General features: G+C 34.0%; 1 protein-coding gene across 2 annotated transcripts; it reads left to right on the top strand.

Annotated features, from left to right (window-relative positions):
• The first annotated feature begins 4,986 nt into the window (after positions 1-4,986).
• Positions 4,987-19,054, top strand: LOC121984235. 2 transcript variants are annotated; one of them, XM_042537075.1, is made up of 12 exons: positions 4,987-5,266; positions 8,291-8,390; positions 9,398-9,525; positions 9,700-9,847; positions 10,048-10,142; positions 11,253-11,336; positions 11,417-11,465; positions 11,611-11,702; positions 15,233-15,347; positions 15,496-15,572; positions 15,646-17,015; positions 18,681-19,054. In XM_042537075.1, exons 2-12 carry the CDS (start codon positions 8,298-8,300, stop codon positions 19,031-19,033), a joined length of 2,604 nt encoding a protein of 867 aa, XP_042393009.1. In that variant the 5' UTR covers positions 4,987-5,266; positions 8,291-8,297; the 3' UTR covers positions 19,034-19,054. The 2 variants fall into 2 exon arrangements, with proteins under 2 accessions (XP_042393009.1, XP_042393008.1); XM_042537074.1 differs by having other exon boundaries at positions 18,594-19,054.
• The last annotated feature ends 1,116 nt before the right edge of the window (positions 19,055-20,170 follow it).

The following is a 20,170-nucleotide window of genomic DNA, read 5'->3' as shown; positions in this document are numbered from 1 at the left end:
ACACCCATTTATGATATGATATGTTTCGTTTTTATGAATTATATGACATGATGTTATGCCATACTCTTATGACTTATAGGACATGATGTTATGAGATGTTTTGTTTAGGATTCATACGACCTGATGATATGTTATGCTTCTATGATTCACATTACATGATTCCTTTATTTATGACATGTTAGAGTATGATGTTTCTTAATGATATGATATGATAGGAGGCTATGTTCACATGATATAATGTTAGATGATTATGTCTCCATTGATTATATGCTTATATGACTATGCTATGAGATTCGGTTTTTGTGAGTAGGAAAAGGATCTTATTGAGCCTGTGTGCTCATAGCTTACTTTCCTTGTACCACAGATAAAGGCAAGGAATGGATGATCTAAGGGAGCTGCAGGAGAGGCAAGGAGATGTGTGTGGCAGTGGCTCGGCTAAGACAAATAAAGACCTGCTATGTTATTTTTGTTATGTTTGACATGAACCAAGTGTATTATGTTACATTCCAGTATAACTTCATGACATTTCCGCTGCTTTATGTTACTAGAAAGAAATTTTAAATATGCATGTGTATCCTAGAATAGTTAAGTAAGTAAGTAGCCCCGTCCCTTTTAGTAGCAGGGAGGGCGGGCGTTACACATTATCAACCTGGATTCCTAGGACACAGTTTCCTTCTATAATCAACAACACACACTATAAATAATATCATTTCCCAACTTATCGGACCTCTTGATTTAACGAGCTAAATCTCACCCATTGATAAGTCAATGAAATAAATACTAAGTATACGTGCTTGCTATTATATCGGGATTAAGAGTACACACTTCCATAATAACAAAGGTCTTGTTCTTTTATGTAGTCAGTATAAAAAGAAACTGCCTTAAATGGTCATGCTCAATATACTTAGAGTGTACTAGTGTAATTTATTAGTTAAGATAAACTAATACCTAATTACACTACAACCACTCCAATGGTTTGTTCCATTCCTTCTTGGTTGTGAGCAACTGTTTATAATTTATAAGGAACTTATAACATGATCTTCTGTGTGTAACATCACACACTATGTTATCTACAATATAAATTAATTGAACAACTACACTTAGCATATAAATGTAGACATTTGACCAATGTGATTCTACAAAAAGCTAGACTTTTAGTATACATTCCAACAATTCATATTACAAATACTAGGGAGTTACAAATTATGGATAATAAAAAGTTATAAAACCTCTAATATCAAATATAAAAAGGCAATGGTTAAAAATAAATTATATATATATATATATATATATATCATATATCATTAAACATTATATAGAAAATATATTTTACAATTTTTTCAATGACAATTAATTAAGTATAAATGCAAAGACTAGATAAAATATAATCATAAAACAGTATCAATTTCCACTTCTACAATATCATCATGAACTCAAACCACTTTTTTATGTTCATTGCAGTTTTTAGAATTACAAATATAATTTTGAAGATATGTATCAACATATATCATAGACTGCATTTTAGACTTTACTCGTGCATCAATGGTGATAATGACATGTCAATCACAACCAATTGGAGCTTCCAAAAAAAATACTTGCATAGCCTGAGATGCTAAAATATAAGGCTCTATATGATGCTTAATATTTTTAAAATTGGCCAACACAAAACTATCAACGTCCAATTTTAGTCGTTTGCCTTTGGAGATTTACATTCAAATAAAATAATTTTTTGACCTCCTCCATAATCCAACCTAATTATATTTTGTAAAATCCCATAATAATCAAGTTTACTTTTATACTGGATTGTGAGCTTTTATACTTAAATAACTTGAAGTAGTTGCCCTTATACTATAATTTTGAGTTTTTCTCTTACGTTCAACTTATTTTGTATGAAACCTAAATCTATTTGAAATAATTTTTTTATATCGTATCCCAATGACATTCGAGCCTCTAACAATTGATCTCAAATCATTTGAGACTAGATCATCTTTTGGAAGATTTGTATCTTCAATCTATCATACATGTACTTAGCTTAATCAATTATATTTGAAAAAAATTTGTAATATATACTTTTAATAATTATTACAACACAACTTAAATGATTGGCAAACCATGAGGCAAAATTTCACTATGTATATGCTCAATTTAGTGTGGTGGAAAACAAGAATGGTTAAGATTCACAATTATTCGGTGTTCACATGAAATTAAGAATAATAATTTCATAAATAATAATGACTATAATAGTTATATATATATATGTAATCACCATGAATTAAATAAAAACATACTTTATATAAGATTGTACGTGATGATAATTGAATAACACATATTGATATGACTTCTTTAATATCTTAATATTATAGCAAAAGATGATTATATTCACCTCAGATGTCCCTTATAACTTGTTCTCAGATTATGTGAAGGGAGGTAAATCACGGAGTAACTTATATCCGACCATCAATTAACTAGAGGTGGGAGGAGTTTTTCCCTGAGGGCATGTGCTCATCGAAAATTGATCTCTATCCCAATTATAGTAAATCTACCACCCTCTAGCCAACAAGGCACCCCGTGGGAACTTTAATATTTCAATATCAAACTTAGTTGTAATGGTCTTTCCAAGTGAATAACTAGAGATGTTAAACTCATCTAATGTGAATGTTGAGTCGATATTTATAAAGTCATTCCTTGACCATTAATTAAATGTTGACTCTACCTAATATACTAAATTTAAAGAGAAGAATGTCAAACATTCCTTAGCTAAATACCCGTCAATAATATATCCTTTTGACCTACTTCTATTCCAAACATAAGACTTTAATGTCCCCAAGTACCTTATGTAAAAATCACAAAAATTTGTATTATTTATCAAATAAAATACTTTAAATAAAATAATATTAATAAGATTTATATATTACATTGCAATTGGATACATGACCAGCAAGTTGTATTTCAGTAGCCAAATGAATAATTGGATGAACAATTATGTTTAAAAAAAGGGAGGAAAAATCTTTTCCAATTCATATAGGATCACTACAATATCTCTTGTTAGATGAACCATATTTGTAGGATCAATTACTTGAAAATACTTGCTTAATCTAATTAAAGGAATTCAGACAAATTTAGATAAAGTTCTTCGTAATGCTATCGGCAACAATTGATTGTTATGACTTTTTTGACTAATTAATTCCGTCAATTTCATTTGAACACTTCATGATATGTTGGATACATCACTATTTAGACCTAAGTTTTTTAAGACCTTACAAAATATACCCTTCTCTTTTTTCTCCATTGAAAAAGATACTGAAGGTAAATAGACTTTCTTTGATCCTTTCTCAATAGATAAAATGTTAATGCAATCTTGTCTCAAGTAATCAAGTTCGACCAAATGATATTGGGAAGATTGTTAACATAATCATACCCTAAGTTATTGAGTTTGACCAAGTAATTTTAATATGGTGGAAAAGGATTTAAGTTAATGTTATGTTTACTAATAAAGTTTATCAACTATGTATATGAAGACTTGATAAGATAGTGTAGTTGTAGTTCAAGTAGATCAATGCTGATCATATTTTGGGATTGGAGAAGTTAAAATAAGTTAAAAGTGACTAGATACTTGGTGGTTGAAGAAGTCTAAGTAGATTAAGAGTGACTAAATACTTGACAATAAGAAAGGCCTAAGTAGCTCAATGACGATTAGATATTTAGTGGTTGGTAGCATAGATTAAGATTGATTGGATATCAAGCAGATGAGAAAGACTTGAAAATAAACTTCTTGGCAGAGACATAATTCTGGAGGTGAGACTCCTGACCCATAGGCAAGATCAAGTTCTTTTAGCAAATGAGAAAAACTCAAAGGGAAGACCGTTTAGATGAGGAAAATCAAGAGGCAAAACATCTTGACAAAATTCAATTGAGCTCACACGGAACATGATCACAAAAATTACTATATGATCATTGTTGAGTTGTTTGGTCACTATATATTTAGATTCAAATTGTAAATAGAAATTGATCATATAGTAATTTTTTGAGTTATTCAGTATAATTGGATTTCAATTATCTTCTACAATGCATCCGTTTTAAATTTTAAGCAAAAAAAAAAAAAAATGATCCTACAACAATTTTAACTACAATTGGCATATAGTTTTTTTAATCATTGGTCACTAAAAATATGATTGAATTATATATTTCTATATATAAATATACATTTTTTAAAATCATATAATAATTTTAGTCAAAAACTTATATGAGTATTTTTTATTTTTTAAAAATAATATTTTTAATTCATAATTATTTAGTAATTTTTAAAAATCTATGATAGAATATTATTATTATTATTATTATTATTATTATAATTATAATTTATAACTTAGGTAACCGTTTTGATAAAACTTTTATATTTATTTGGAAATGACTAACCTAATTAAAAAAAATAGATTTGTGAAGGTTAACTGATTTAAAAGGAAAATTTAACTGATGTTTTTTTAGATGACTCCTGATATTATGTGAAAAAAGAGGTGTTCTTTACATATTTAATCTTTATTTAATAAATTAAAGAGTAAAGTATAATATTTTAATATCAAATGAGCAAAATTTAAAAGTAAATAAATTAGAGTAAAATATTTCACAGCGATGCCCCTCATCTCCTTTTCCTTCTCTGGTGAATTTTCTTTTCTTGGGTAGAAATCATTATCTCTCCTTTATTATCTTTCGAGCTGAACAGAGCATAAGCGGGGTGGTTGGGTAATTCCCAACTTCACGCGTTGGAAATTAATAAATCACGCAGGAGTCGGTAACGTACGGAAGTCGAAGGGAGGGGTGCCAGAATCATGACCCCGTCAAAGTTACTCGCGGTATTGATCTACTCATCTACCCCTCCGGGCTCGACGATGATTCGAACAGTGATTGGGTAGGTAAAGAATGCGATAGTTAAGGACGGGAAAAGCATATACTATAAATGGAATAGGGGGTGTGGGCACCAGGAGGGTACGTAACCGTCATTTGTGGTACTGCGATAGCGCTTTTGTTTTACTCCCTCGCCGGCTCGCCCACACCGAAACAACTCTCTACGCTTGTAGCTGTAGGCTGTGGCCGCTCTCTCTCACTCGCTTCTGCTCGGTAGCTGCTTTTGGCTCTTCGTCCTTCCGCAAATTCCCACTCCATTTCTTAGACGGGAAGGAAACCCCATTAAAAGGTCGTCGCTTTCCACTCGCTTCACACCTGCCCCTCGCTTCTCCTCGCTCCGGGTTCTGTCTCCGGAGTCCGCCTCGTGAGTTCCGCAAACCTTGTTGTCTGCCTTTGTTCCGGCTTTCTCTGTTTGTCGTTCTGAGTTCTATAGGTTTCGTTTGCTGCATTGTATTTGCCGAGTGTTTTTTTTGGTTGATGAGGAGATGATTCTTGATGCGTTGTTTTGTTCGTTTTTTTCTTCCCTGTTTCACGTTTTTTTTGGGAGGTCGGATTTGGTTTAAAATGCTGCGGAGAGAGTTCACTGGGTTAGTCGCTTTTAGGGTTTTTGAGTGGTTTGGTTTGTATTGCGACTGTACGTGCTTCTTGCGATTATATCTACTGCAGAGGAACTGCGTCACGCTCGAGTTGAGTTTTTTTTTTAATTATTATTTTTGTTTTTGGTTTATGCTTACAGTATTGCCGTGTTTGATGATGAATATGCTATTTGGATCAAGTTGAAAAGTCTACGTCTATTTTTTTTGGGAAAAATTGGGGGAGCATTGTCGCTGTCTCAGTGATTCTATATATGTTACGTTTGTGAAGTCGAAGAGTCACCAGAATAATGTTCTTGAACTTGATGTTTGATGAAAAGATTATTGTGCGGTCTTGATTATTAATCATAATTTTGCAAGAAGACATTGGACAAATAACTAATCTAATTATAAATCAACAAAGATATTACTTGCAATAGGCTCATCATCAATAGCTAGAAACATGCGTTCTTTCAATGATGCTTCCTTGGTTTGACAGACAGTTGCTTCCTTTGTGGCTCAAGTAATCCAAGTTAGTAGCTACTTTGTATTGGGAGTATGACGATGCAAGTCAAGATAGACAGACAAGGAATGGGAATAGATAAGAAGGTTAAATAAGATGAGGAAAATACTTGTTTTTTGGGCACATTTTATGTTGGTCGGTAGACTGTCATGTTTTAGAAGATCTTAGTGCTTTCACCACTATATAAGGTAGAACAAAGAGAGAATAAGATAGACGTTGAATAAGTAAAAGCATAATGATGACATAATACTTCCAGTGATGCTTACAATAGTTCTGTTCAAGGTTTAAAGTAGTGTTCCAGTGCAAGTTATGTTTCCACCATGATTATGCTGTCCTAAACTCCCCTTTGTTTTTGAGCACCTTCTCCTTTCCCTTTGTCCTGTTCCTTTCACTCTGTATGATTTTTTCTCCTTTTTTTGTGTGTTACCTTCATCATCTTCTGCTTTTTCCCTAGGTTTTCTCCCTCCTTGAATTGGGAATAGAGCAGGAGATGAATTCTGGAGTTACTTTGTTGATGCTGGACACACCCCTTCTTTGTAGTGCATTGAGCATGATGACCTCATAAAACCCCTATGACCGTGCCCCCACATGGGCATGGATGGTACATGTTGCTCATTTCAGATAGCACGATCAAATACTTCAGTTACTAGTTATATTGTAAATAGTAGGGAGAACTTGCCCTGAAAAATTGAGTTTGAAGAAAATGGTCAAGAGTCATGAGTCTAAGGAGGTGGAAACTTGGCACAAAAAGAATACTTACTGCCCATATTTCAAGCGTGCATTTATCTATTTTGACATTTAGAAGCAAACAAACGTTTACCTAATAGCTAAACTAACAATCAGATGATCATTAGATTTACTATTGATCAGAAACAAATGACACATAGGAGCTATGTTTCATTACTAAATTACCAACAGTTAGAGATGAACACAAAGGTAAATCTATTGTGTGAGTGATTAGTTTTACATTTTCTTAACATTCTCCAAGTGTGGGTGGGTAGATTAGATCAGAGCGGCTCATGCTAACTTATGAATTGACTCCACATAACTAGGTATATTATTGACACTCTATTTGAATGCAGATCTTCTAATCCAGTAAGCACCATATTAAGTTTGACTAGCTGACTACTTATAGCTTTGCCTAGCTGGCTACTCATTCTGATAGCTTGGCTTCCAATTTTGGTTGATTACAGGTGAGGGCTATTGGAAAGCAATCAATCTGTATAGTCATATTCTTAATAAATACAACAAGTGACACTGAAAATTTGAATTATAGAAAAAGATGGTGAATGGGAGGAGAGCTTTGTAAAGCATTGCTACAATAGTTGGTTTGTTTGATAAATGGAGAATAGTGAATTAGATCCTTCCGTTGTTGTTGTCTTTAAAATCTAAGAAACACTTAATTTATATTCAATGAATAATTCAAGGTGATGCAACTTTGCCACCAAGCAACTTTGTCCCTTCGGAATGGACAGTTGGTTAGTGCATGGTGGTGTTACCACCATGAGGTTTAGGGATCAAATCCTGGCTAGTAGCCGTGTGTCTGCCCTCCCTCATGTACTATTCAATTGCCCAAGGTTAGTAGCCATCTGTGATTTACCTCTTATGTGTTGGGCTGGGGACGGGCTGGGGACGGGCTGGCAGAGGTACTGGGGCGAGCGAATTACCTTTTGCCCCCATGTGTTCATGTTAATTGATTTAACATCCACAGGTGTACATGCTTTATCCTGAGTAAGCACCTTATGGTAGGGAATCCTAATTTTCGACGATTATCCTTTAAGGTCTAAATTCCTAATTTTTCTAGGTTCTTTTCTTCCTTTAGTTGAACAAAGAGTGGTAAATCAGAACAATGTAGGGCTGAGAACAGAGGAATCTTAAATACAAATGTTCTTGTAATTATATAGTTATCTGAATTGTTAAATTTTTTTGTACTGTTTTCTTCATCTCTTTCTAGTTTGTTCTATTACTTTATTCAGTATCACTTTTGATATCAGCTAATCACTCATAATTCATATTTTCTGTTTGGCCTTTGATTGATAATACACAGTGAGGGCCATAGCATATATTGCAAAATCATTCATCTTCTATACTCGCTGTGTTCAGAGGATAATACCTTACTATGATCTTCAGATGTATTTTCTTATCCCAACCTAAAATATTCATATTTTGTTGGTGTGCACAGTCATCTCATATATGTAGAGCCAGTCTATCGTTAAATGCCTTGGTATTCTTTCATATTTTTTTCAGATAACATTGCATTTCAACTCTTGATTAATTAATGTTATTATTATAGTGCCAACATGAGCAACCAAAGTGTAGTAAATTGTCCTTTGTGCACGGAAGAGATGGATTCAACTGATCTGCAGCTGAAGCCTTGTAAATGTGGATACCAGGTTTTGGAAAATACAATTTTTGCACTCTATCATTATTACGTCTTGATTTTTTGCTTCTCGTGTATTCAATAAGATCTGCTATCTCTATTGTTAATTGGCACCAATTCATCCTTTTGTTTTTACAAAGATTTTGCACTTCAAAAAATAGTTATAGCAACTGTTCTTATTCTAAATCTATTGCCTTTTCTTTGAATATCACTTATAGGTATTGTTACAGTAGTTACTGATATGAATACCTTGAACCCAGAGGATAGGTTTGTAGAATTTGACCATGATAGGATCCCACACTTTTTTAGTACCTTACTCAAATTCTAGTGTACCATGCTGCCTGTCAATGTGGCAGGAGATGCGGCCATTGTTGAAGTTGCTATTGCAGGTTAACATGGATTTGATAAGGCAAATTAGGGTAGGGGTAGCTTGCACAAGCATGGATGTAGAGAAGATAAGTAGTGCTGGTCTTGAGATGATGTTTTATGGATTCAGTGTGGGGAGAACAAGAAGAGAAAGAAGGTGGATGATGGATAACTGGTAGAAACTAGCAACATCCCTATAAGGAGTACCTCTTTGAACCCTAATCCTAAAAAGTGGACTCTGATACCATAAAAAATTGAAGTAAAAGAAAAATTGTATTTATCCTATTTTGATAAGAAGCACTTACATAATAATTATAGGATTTATGAAAAGATCTTGAAGTACAAATGTGGGAATAAACTCATTATACCTCCAACCCTATGAACCTAACACCTCTGCACTCTTAATATAGTCTTTTGATTGCTCATTCTTTAGCTCAATTTTTATTTTACTTTTTTCCAAGCACATCTGGCATAAGCACATGAGTGTTTAAATCTTAATTGTAAATGTAAGGTAGATTTCCACTTTTCAATCCACTGTTTTATTGGTCTATTATTTAGTTGTTGTTAGCAACAGCTTGATTGCACTGATTACAGTCATTAACTTATTTGCTATATCTTTTCTGTCATGCATTCTTATCTGATTTGATTTGCTAGATATGTGTCTGGTGTTGGAATCACATAATACAAACAGCTGAAAACAATGATACTGAAGGAAGATGTCCTGCATGCCGAACTCTGTATGACAAGGAGAGGATACTGAAGGTTGCTATAAGTACAGAAAGGCATGTTCAGTTATCTGAATGATCTCTTTTTGTATTTATGTTAATATTTAATATGATGTTTCAACCTCATGTAGTTGATTAAAAAAGTAGAACAATAATGCTGTTGTGAGATTTAAGTCAAAATGCCTTGTCTAATCCTGTTTCTTAGGATTTGATATTGTGGTTTTAATGTAGCTTAGCGAAACAAGTTTCCCAAAGGCAGAAGTCTCAAAAGGCTAAGTCTAAACCACTAGAACTACCAAAAGATGTAAATGATGTTCGTGTCATTCGGCGGAATCTTGTATATGTATCTGGTGTCCCTGTGGCTTTAGCAGACGAAATGGTAACATTTTTTTTACTTATGTAATGTCACTCCTGTACTTTCATGGCAGATATTTATCTATCAGTTTGCCTTATAGAAATGTTCAAATTTAAAGATGATATGAAGCTTTTAAAGGTCTCAGTGACAATTTGCTGATTAAGATTTCTAAAAATATCAGTTTGATCTGGCTACACTTCTATACCTATTCTTTTTTCCTACAGATTCTCAAAAAGAGAGAATATTTCGCCCAGTATGGTAAAATTGTAAGAGTTGTTGTAGTTCCACCTTCAGAGGCCTTCTTGAATTTTCGTGTCATGTAAGTATTCAACATCTCAAGTAGACGCATGTCTTCGAAAAATAGATAATTTGAGCCACAACTGCTTCATTGCAAACAATACAATAAGACTTGTTATTATGTCATACATTATGTCAATAAATAACTTAGCTTTTAATTGATCTATGCCCCAATATGCTGGCAATTGTTTGTCTTTCAATGGGTCCCCAAATCAACTAATATCAAGAACATCTTTGTGCCTCTTTTTAGGTGACATCAGATATCTGACCTTCAACTTCTTTCTGGGGCACCTTTGTGCCCTCCTTTAAGATGTCTTTTAAATGGGAGATAACCATTTTCTTGTTACATTTAGATATTGGAGAATCTTCTAGTTCAAGTTTTAGCTTCATTATAAATTGCGTTTTCCACATTTTTTCATCTTGTCTTACCTTCCTGGAGAGAAATTTGCTTTCCATTCCATTCATATCGAATAAGGATTTCTAATTTTACTATATCTCAAGATAACTTGATTTGGAAGCTCCTTACATGTGTCCTGTGTCTTTATATGTAGAAATCTGGGGCATAATTTGAATGAGATATTCTGGATCATCTATTTGGAAAATATATATTCCAAATCATTCCGTGAAACAATATTCTAGTTCCATTTGGAGTCATATTAAGGAGATACTTGATTTGTAGGAGGTAGTTGCTATCTTTTTTAATGCAGGATCCATTGTTAGGTACTTGAACTATTGAGTGTACTCATGATTTTCTCCTACAAAGTTTTCACATTGTTCTTCCACTTGAGAATCATTTAGAATGTTATGATTCTTGACATGATCACATATTCATTCCACATGCCAATAAACTTGTATCTGAGCAATTAACTGGTTCTTCTGATTTGCATTTTCAAGCTAAACCAAAATATTTTTTTTTACACAATTCAGATGCTTGTTGGATTCTAAATCAGCTTGTCTTTGCCTACCTCCCCTCTTCCTCAGATTGTAGCATAATTTTGTCATAAAGTTTGGCCTTGTTTTTGTATTGAATGAACTCTACATTCCTGCTGTGATATCCAAAAAACATATTTATGAGGCTCATTTAGTGAAAACTTTTTAGTATCTTTGTTAGGTCTTTTTGTTTATCATGTAGATATATTACATTCTCCAAGGAGGACGAAGCTCTTAAATGCATTGAAGCTGTAGATGGCTTTATTTTAGATGGAAATCCTTTAAAGTAAGTGTTATTCTTGTCTTATCTATACATTGTACAGAAGTATACATTCTATAATCTTAAATTTGACCCTGTCCTTGTAGAGCATGTTTTGGTACTACAAGATACTGTCACGACTGGCTAAAGAATGGGGTAATATCTTCAGTGAAATGGATAGATCTCTTTCCAATTTTCTAGTATACACTTTATTGAATTCATACAGAATTGCCATTATATTTATCAGATTTGTAGTTGATTCTGTTTTTAGGCGACTAATATAGTGTGCTCACTGATTCAGCGATGTAAAAAACAGAACTGTCTGTATATGCATGATGCTTGTCCCGAAGAAGATATATGTACGAAAGATGAAGCTCCTTCAGTATGCACAAGGTACTATTTTGGCATCGTGTATTTATTTAAGATCATATCTCCACCTAGGATCTTGGGACTTTAGATAGTTAATAGAAGCTAACAAAACTAGAAAATTTCAAATAAAAAAGAAAAAAGAAGTATATTTAAAATGCTAGAAAATCAAAACACACAAATCTAAAAGATAATCATAGAAGCTATGCTGATTTCAAATTGCAAATTTTAAGTGCAAACTTAATTGGAAAATTTGGCAAGTTTGTCATTTTTTCATTAGAGTTTCACATTTAGAACTCATTCAAGTTTGAGCCTTGGCACAACGGTAAAGTTGTTGCTTTGTGACCTAAAGGTTACGGGTTCGAATTCTGGAAATAACCTCTTGTGAAAAGCAAGGTAAGACTGCGTACAATGGATCCTTACCCCACATAGCGGGAGTTTCGTACACCGGATCACCCTTTTTTTCAAGTTTGTGAGTCAGCAGTCCTCGAAAAAGTTGAGTGATTGTAATATTACTGGAGTGCATCAAGGTTTGTTGAGTTTGACTACTTGATTTATTCAAGAAAACTGAACCTTTGCCACAAGATGTTTGTATGTGGTGAAATTTGTCAGTTTTATTTTGTGAATATATGTTTCTCAAACAAGTTTCCCGACTAGTTTAGTAGGCAACATGTTGACACTTAAGAAAAGGATGAACATGTGGATATGGCTTAGCTAGAGGAAGTGATATATATATGTTTTTGCTAATTGACACTTAAATGAATTCATTAGGCCAAACTGTGTGCACATGACAATTAATGATTGTGATAGCTGAAACAAATAGAATGCATGTTAAAAAGCTCCCGCTATACGGGGTCCCGAGGAAGGATCTATTGTACGCAGCCTTACCTACTTTTTGCAAGAGGTTGTTTCCAGGATCCATTGTACAAATAGAATGCATGTGAAAATGAAAAATAAGCAATGCTAACACAAGATAACAAGATATAATGTAATTTGGAGACTTGCTCCTACTCCACATCCTATGACATATCCGGTACATCACCATTAAATAAAATCCACTAAAACACCAAATAAATTCCATTAAAACATTTTTTAAAATGAGATAGTAGCTAGGCCTCCTCATTTACAAGTGAGGATGAAATGATAATGATGATGAAACCTTGATCGATCGATAGGATTTTTGCAAGTCAGCTTAACCCAACAAAGGGATTTCTACAAAGTATAAAGCTTATGAGCTTATGAAAACTCTCGACAATAAACAAATATAAAATTTGAGAACTCAAACAATATGTCACATCTCTCCCTATGAAATGAAAATAAAGAATAAGGGAGAGACAACTATTACTAAAATGCTTAAGGAATGAATTAGAGCCTCGAAATGAACTCAAGCTCTTGGATATGATTTGGGCACTTGATCATACTGAAGCACAATCAAAATACTCTTTAAATTGTATGGATCAATTCCTAAATCAAATTCAACAAGTTTTATACACCTTGGTCTAACATTCACTTACAAAAGGATGAAAAAGACAACTCCAGTTGACTACCAAGCTGTTTCAGTTGATTGAACCATTTAAAAATCAAATGTTGGAACTTGAAACCAATAGTATCATTTTGATCAACTCGAAAGGGTGCCAGTTGATTTGTCATCTTACAATCAACTGCATGTCATCCACATTTACCCTCAAATAGAATCCTTTTGTTACTTGAAACCATGATGCCAATCAACAATGTTATTCATGTCAACTAGGACTAACATTCCAATTGATTGACACAGTTTGGGCAACCTCTTAGTCAACTTACGAGCCTTGTAAACTGCTCTGAAATTTGACCTAAGCTGTTTATAAAAATTTGGGTCGAGAACACCATTAAGTCAAACTAACATTTAACCCTGTCACTAGTCAAGTCTTGAAAGTCGAACGTAACTCCCTACAGTGATACTTTAAATTGAATGTTCACGAGGGACTCCAACTCAATGATTTTGTTAAGTTACAAGACATTGAAAATAAATAAGCTCTAGGTAATTATACACTCCACCTAGATTGTCATATATCAGCACATCATCTACCAAAGAGAACCCAAGATACAATATAAGTTCATTTGGTCTTTGGGTCGATGACAAGCCTTTCTGCTTGAAAATCATTCTACAGCTCTTCATAGCTCCACTCACATACGAGTGCTTACCAAGCCAAGCATTCATTACGATTTATGAGTATGATAACACTTAAAAATTGTCTTACTTGCACACTTGTGGTCAAACTTATCAAATAACATTTTTTAAGTTAAATGCATTGGTCAAACATCAAAATGATTATTGCTAATCACAAAGGAGAAACCAACATAATATGGTTTTAAAGAGCCACCATTTGAGCCCCTCAGGGCACGATGCGATGGTAATAGGTGGGATGAGCTTCCCATGCAACGTGGGTTCGAAACCCTTGCCCAACACATCATACACGTGCAGTGTTCGAATTACTCGTGATGCTAGGCCATCCGCCTGAACCCATCTATACTTTCCGGATTTATCGTGGTGGCCGGTAGGAAACTTCTGTCAGATAGTCATTTCTAGGATTAGTCGGATCGCAAGAGCTGGATATTTGGATTACAAAAAAAAAAAAAAAAGAGCCACCATTTGAGTTACATAGCTTAGGTAGAGTTTGAAGGGCTTACATAATGGTCGTATATGCAATCTATGTATGCAATAAAAAAAACCTTATTTGATTCATTTAAACTGACTTAAAGTTTTTGTTTTTTTAAATGATAAATTTTTTTAGATATCAATATAAACATTTTTATATTTTAATATTGACTGTAAAAGCCTCTGCCTCTATATGCAGTAGGTCAACTGCACACTGCTTGTGTACACCTTTTAGAACCTTTGCAAAGAGTGAAGTACAAAGACTATTCATATTTATAATTTTTCTCAACACATGCAATTTTATAATAAATTGTTTTAAATAATTTGAGTCTTTTGATAAATTCTAATCTACACTATCAGACTTTTAGAAACCTTAGGTTTTGATAATGATGGGAAGCTATGTGTCCATTGGTCCTACATAGACAAGTGTGGTGTGCAGTGTTTTATTATATAAATATAAATTGGTCTCTTTTCAAATAGTTCGAGCTTTTAGGAGAAGCAGGTTGTACCTCTTAGTCATGATGGCTTGTTGAAGGTAGGAGGCTCCAACCCATTTCGAGATCTACTTGGTGATGCTAGTTAGAGTTGTTCTTCAGAAATCGTCACGGGCTTTCCAATGAACAATGAGTTCCATTTTCACCCCATTGTAACTAATTTATGCATTTTTTGTTTGAAAATGCAAAAAGGAATTCATGGTAAAATTTCTTTAATACTTTGTGAAATTTCTTTTCGAATGATGATGGGTCAGTAATTATTTCAGTATTTTTCCATAACAATGGGTCAGTAACTATTTCAGTATCTTTTTTGTAACAATAGGTACAGTCTTCCACATGGTTTTTATTAAGATGTTAACTTGTAATCCAAAATGAAATAAACAATGAAACTATCTGAGCTTTAACTTTCCATGTTCTTAAACCAGTAAGCTTCAGAAATCTTCAGGATATGTCTCTAATCTTCCACCACGTTCTGGAAGGATCTTGCCTCCACCCATGAATACCTTATGCAGAAGTAGCAGTACTGTGAAAAAAGATCAGGTACAATTTCTGTCTGAGGTAACTTTTTAAATAAAAAAATCAAGTTGTTGGTATAGTTCTCTTTAGACCTTGGCTAATTCTTAACCCTTGTAATTGTTTTAAAATCAATTTCTGATGCTAACTTTTAAATATCTACTTCCTTGTCAAGAAACATTGTGATAATGGCAGAAAGATCACAGAGAAAGATGATAGAAAGCACGGCGCCCTTCTATCTACAGCTTCATGGTATATAACTGTGAAATCCTCTATTCCTTTCTTTGTCGTAAATATGAAAAACTGTGGTCATAATTTCCCACAGGGAGTCAACTTCCACATCTGGTAGGCTATCATATGCTAGTGTCACAGCGCTAAAAGGACCAATTAACCACTCTGCTGTGCCAAAAAATTTCATCATGAAACCCAATGATAGGGATCGAGTTTGTGCAGTTTTTCAAAATACAGATCAGAGTGATGAGCAATTGTCTACTTCAAATTCCATTAAAGTTGGAAATAGACTTGTTAAAAGCTATGAATCATTTGAACATCATACGTCTACTGAACTCGCAGAACATAAAAGATTTCAAAATTTTAGTGCAAGTGATCAGGCCAGCATTGTTTTAGAAAGAACAGAAGGTGGATTATATTCTGATAATTTTTATAACAAATTTCAGAAAATCAGAGAAGTTCCAATCACTATGAATTTCAACACACTAAGCCACCTACCACGTGTAGCTTCTCGAAATGACTTCATGAGATGCCCTAGGATGGACACAACTGACCTGAATGCATATCACGTCTTTTCTTCATCAGTTAATAGTAGCAATCAGGGCCAGAACAATGTTTGTAGAGTTAGGAGTGGTTCAACTTCTGCGGATTTTTTGGTTACATCATCCTTACAGGATGCTCCTATATCCAACCTTCAAGCAGTATCTCATAGTTCATATCAGGAGAGATTAAGTGGATGTTTAAACTCAAATTTGACAGAGTCATTTATCAAATCCAATTCTTCAATAGGTTATGGAAACAGGTATTCTATTTCTACTAAAATCACAGGAAACTCCAAAATCTCGAGTTGTGGTGCTTTTGCACATTCAGCATTTTCAGATGTTGGCATTAGTTCCTTTCCCCATAACCAAGGGAAATTACAAAAAGAATCTAGTGCCAGTGAAGATTTTGTCTCTGGAAGCTCACAGCATGAATCTGACAGGTCTTTTTTCTTGGGCGAGAGTAACATTTACAGAAATGTTACAGATTTGCTGGAAGATAGTAAATTATCAGATGAAGCAGGCAAATGTTGGGAAGACTATGACATGGTCTCTGATATGTTGTCTCTCAATCTAGATCATGTTGATCACATAGTAGGTCCTCTTGCTAACTGTGCTGACTATGTTAAAGATGACTACCCTTTCATATGTGAGACAGAGGCTTCTTTCAATCCCAGCATGAATCATGATATGTTAAAGCCAGGTTTTACTGATTCTAGCATTTTGAATGTGGAAAACTATATCTTTCAAGGTAATCTGCAGGAAAATAATGCAACTCATTTATATACTCATTCAAACAAAGGTTTATCTGTCCCACATTTCTCTGAATGCATGTCCTTGTCTGCCAAAAGCCAAGATCACCATAATGTTTCTTTTGATGAGATGTCGAATGAATCAAACATACTCTTCAGTTCATATCAATCAGGTGAATTGATTTTCATTTCTCATTTTGGAAATTTGTTTCCCTTAGACATTCAAGGTTTTAAAGTCAAACTAGTCTTATTCAATGCTCATGAATCAAACATACTCTTCAGCTCATATGAATCAGGTGAATTGATTTTCATTTCTCATTTTGGAAATTTCTTTCCCTTAGACATTCAAGGTTTTAAAGTCAAACTAGTCTTATTAAATGCTCATGATCATCAAATTCCTTTATATTTTTTTTGGTAATTTGTAAACTTGTTCCAAAAGTGACAATTAAAACAAAGATTGCCAAATGTTTCACCATATTTGCTCGGAGTAGATTGTCATCTAGAATATGAGATGGCCATCAAGTAGGATTCTGGTAAGTATTTTACATGCACTGGTAGCTTTTGAGCATTTGACCGAGTTGTGCATCCAAGCTTTGTCATCAGTGCAATAGTTACTTGGATGCACGAGTTGGCTTTTCGCTTGACACTTTTCTCCCCTCTTTGGTCCTTTTGGATGGACCTATTATTCATCTTTCAAATTTAACAGGCCAGAATATTAGTTTCAAGGTTTTCCGTTTCATGTTGTGACCAGGATATATATTTTTTCTTGGCTCTGTTCTTGTATTACTTCTATTTTTAGATGGTTGATGCTTGCTATGAATGACAAGTTTAGTAATCTAACTGGTCACATCCTATCTTTCTAGTGTCTGTGATTGGATTATGCCTTCAGCAACCATGTTTTGGTCTGACACCAAGGGTTTAAATACTGGACTGATACTGTTTTTGTCATTGAAAATTCAATGAAAGGAAAAAAAATAACATTTGATACCCAGCTACATGATCCAATGACTTCAATCTACTCCCTTGGCTAGACGTGTAGACTCCATTAGTATGTACTGGAGTAATTATCTTCTGAGCCATACATCACACCGGTCTAATGTTATTATGCAATGATTGGATTGTCAGAAATTTTTAAAACTCTCCTGTAAGTTGAAAGAAAAACAAAGTCAATGCATCTTCATTGCAGATCTTAGGTAGGAATCTCCGATGGTAGTAAATTGATGAACACACAAAATTGAAGATTGCATAGTCCTGATTAGCTCTTCTTTAGATGAGTATTGTCTTGTTTGAATAGTTGCCACAGGTTAATTAGATTAAACTAAGTTCTGTGACACTGAAACTGTTCTTTTGGCACGTACCATGCCAGAAGTGTTTGACAAGTGTTCTTCCTATTTTTAGCTGAGTTAATGATCTGTTATTAGATACATCCATAATTAGTTCTAAGGTAGTATGATTTACATCTGGATTATTTAGAAACATCTAGGTTAACTCTCCATTTATATATACTTAATATGTTCCTATATGTTTGCATACTACCTAATGTGCCTGATTTTGCCTAGGTTGATTTATCTTTCTTTTGAAGCTTCTATGGGTGCAAATATCTCATTCATCTTAAACAATTTAATAGTTGCATGCTTGTAATTTTGACTTGCATGTTTATATTTGTTATAGCAAAATAATTAAAACTATATAACGTAGTAGTGGTAATTGCGTGCATTTTTCATTCTTTTAAGCTATCTATGATTTGGCAGGTTCCACTTCAAAGTTGAAGGGCTCTCAATTTTCTGCATTTCCTGCTCTAGTTAGATCAATCCCTGATATTCCTACTGATGTTGCAGATTACTCAAATCCACAGTATTATGCTACCAAACAGTTTTCAGGCGGGAACATGTTGCAGTCATCTCAGCTGATTTCTCCTGATTGTGGCTCAAGCACGGTTGGGTTTGCCAAAGGTAATCAACTGCCAGAATTAAGAAATTTATCTGAGAAATCAGTCATATTAGCAAATAAGAATAGATCAGCAATCTTAGATAGCACTTATCAGCAAAATGTAATGAATGATTACGATTTTCTGTGGGGTCCTCGTACTGTCGACAATTATACTGCCAGAGAGTCCATGGATACAAAAGGGAATTTGTCAGACATTCTAAATAGATTTCTTCCCGGATCAAAATATCAGCCTCCGAAATAAAGAATGATCACTTTGACACTACATGTGTAGTAGCCGCTGATGATGCTTTTCTATAGACATCCGGAGGCTTTGCTCCATAGTCGACGATCGACAGAGGCTTCATCGTCTAATACTGTAATACTTGGTGCCATTCTCAGATGTTTTGTTAGTGTGAGGCTGACGTCAGTTTCTTCTAAAGTTACTGGTGGTGTCTACAATCACTTTCTTGGCATGCTTGTTCGTTTCCCTCGTTTAGTTTCCTTACTCATTGGTCTACCCTCAATAGGTTCTACATTTACTGATACTTGTATGTAGACATTCTTGGATCTGGAAATTACTCTGGTGAAAAATGACATCAAAAGTTCAGGATCATGACTTAAAAGGCTCACTCAGATTTTCCATCTTAGCATGTTGTAGCTCAAATCCAATTTGGTTTCCTTCAACCTCCAACTTTAGTTGAGTCTGTTAAATCGGGACTAGCTTTGATGAACGAAAACCATTGACATGTGTAAGCTACCTTTTCTTGAGTCGGTAAACTCTCCGTTCAATTTGACTTCCAATTGCAATCCAACTCACTCGGAGGTTGTTCTTAACAGTACAGTATCCATTTGAATTAATTACGGTCTATGCTATATACAGGCTTGCACTATAACTTCAATTTTTCCGTGTAATTTCTCTCACTATTATCTCTTCAGCGAAGCGAGCTCTCAACATTTCACATTTAAATCTTCCTCGCGCTCGGTTTTATGTTCTTCATTCTTCCCTCGAGCTTTAAATAAAGGCAAACAACCAGTGGGAACGTCTGGAATGAAGAGAAAAAAAAATTCCACTCTTTTCAATCAACAATGTTTATTTTCCTACCATTGATTATGATTAGATAAAAACTTGCAACATCCGTCACAGTAATTTGCAACAATATTTTAATGAGTACTAATATTCTCCTTCACATTTTATTTTAAATATTTTCCTAGAATATTGAATTTTACCTTTTTAATTTGTAAAACAAAAATATAATATCATTTCAAAATATGTGACCTTCGACCAGCCGATCTTGCTTCACTACAAAATCTTATTCACACAAATATATGTATGGGTAGCTTATATGACACAATTAATCCTTGGTAATTACTCAGCAAATGTGATCAAGAATATTAATTA

This window comes from Zingiber officinale, chromosome 5B, assembly GCF_018446385.1.
Source record: "Zingiber officinale cultivar Zhangliang chromosome 5B, Zo_v1.1, whole genome shotgun sequence".
NCBI lineage: Eukaryota > Viridiplantae > Streptophyta > Magnoliopsida > Zingiberales > Zingiberaceae > Zingiber > Zingiber officinale.
Note: the sequence above shows the minus strand (reverse complement) of the source record. Positions and strands in the feature narration are given on the sequence as shown.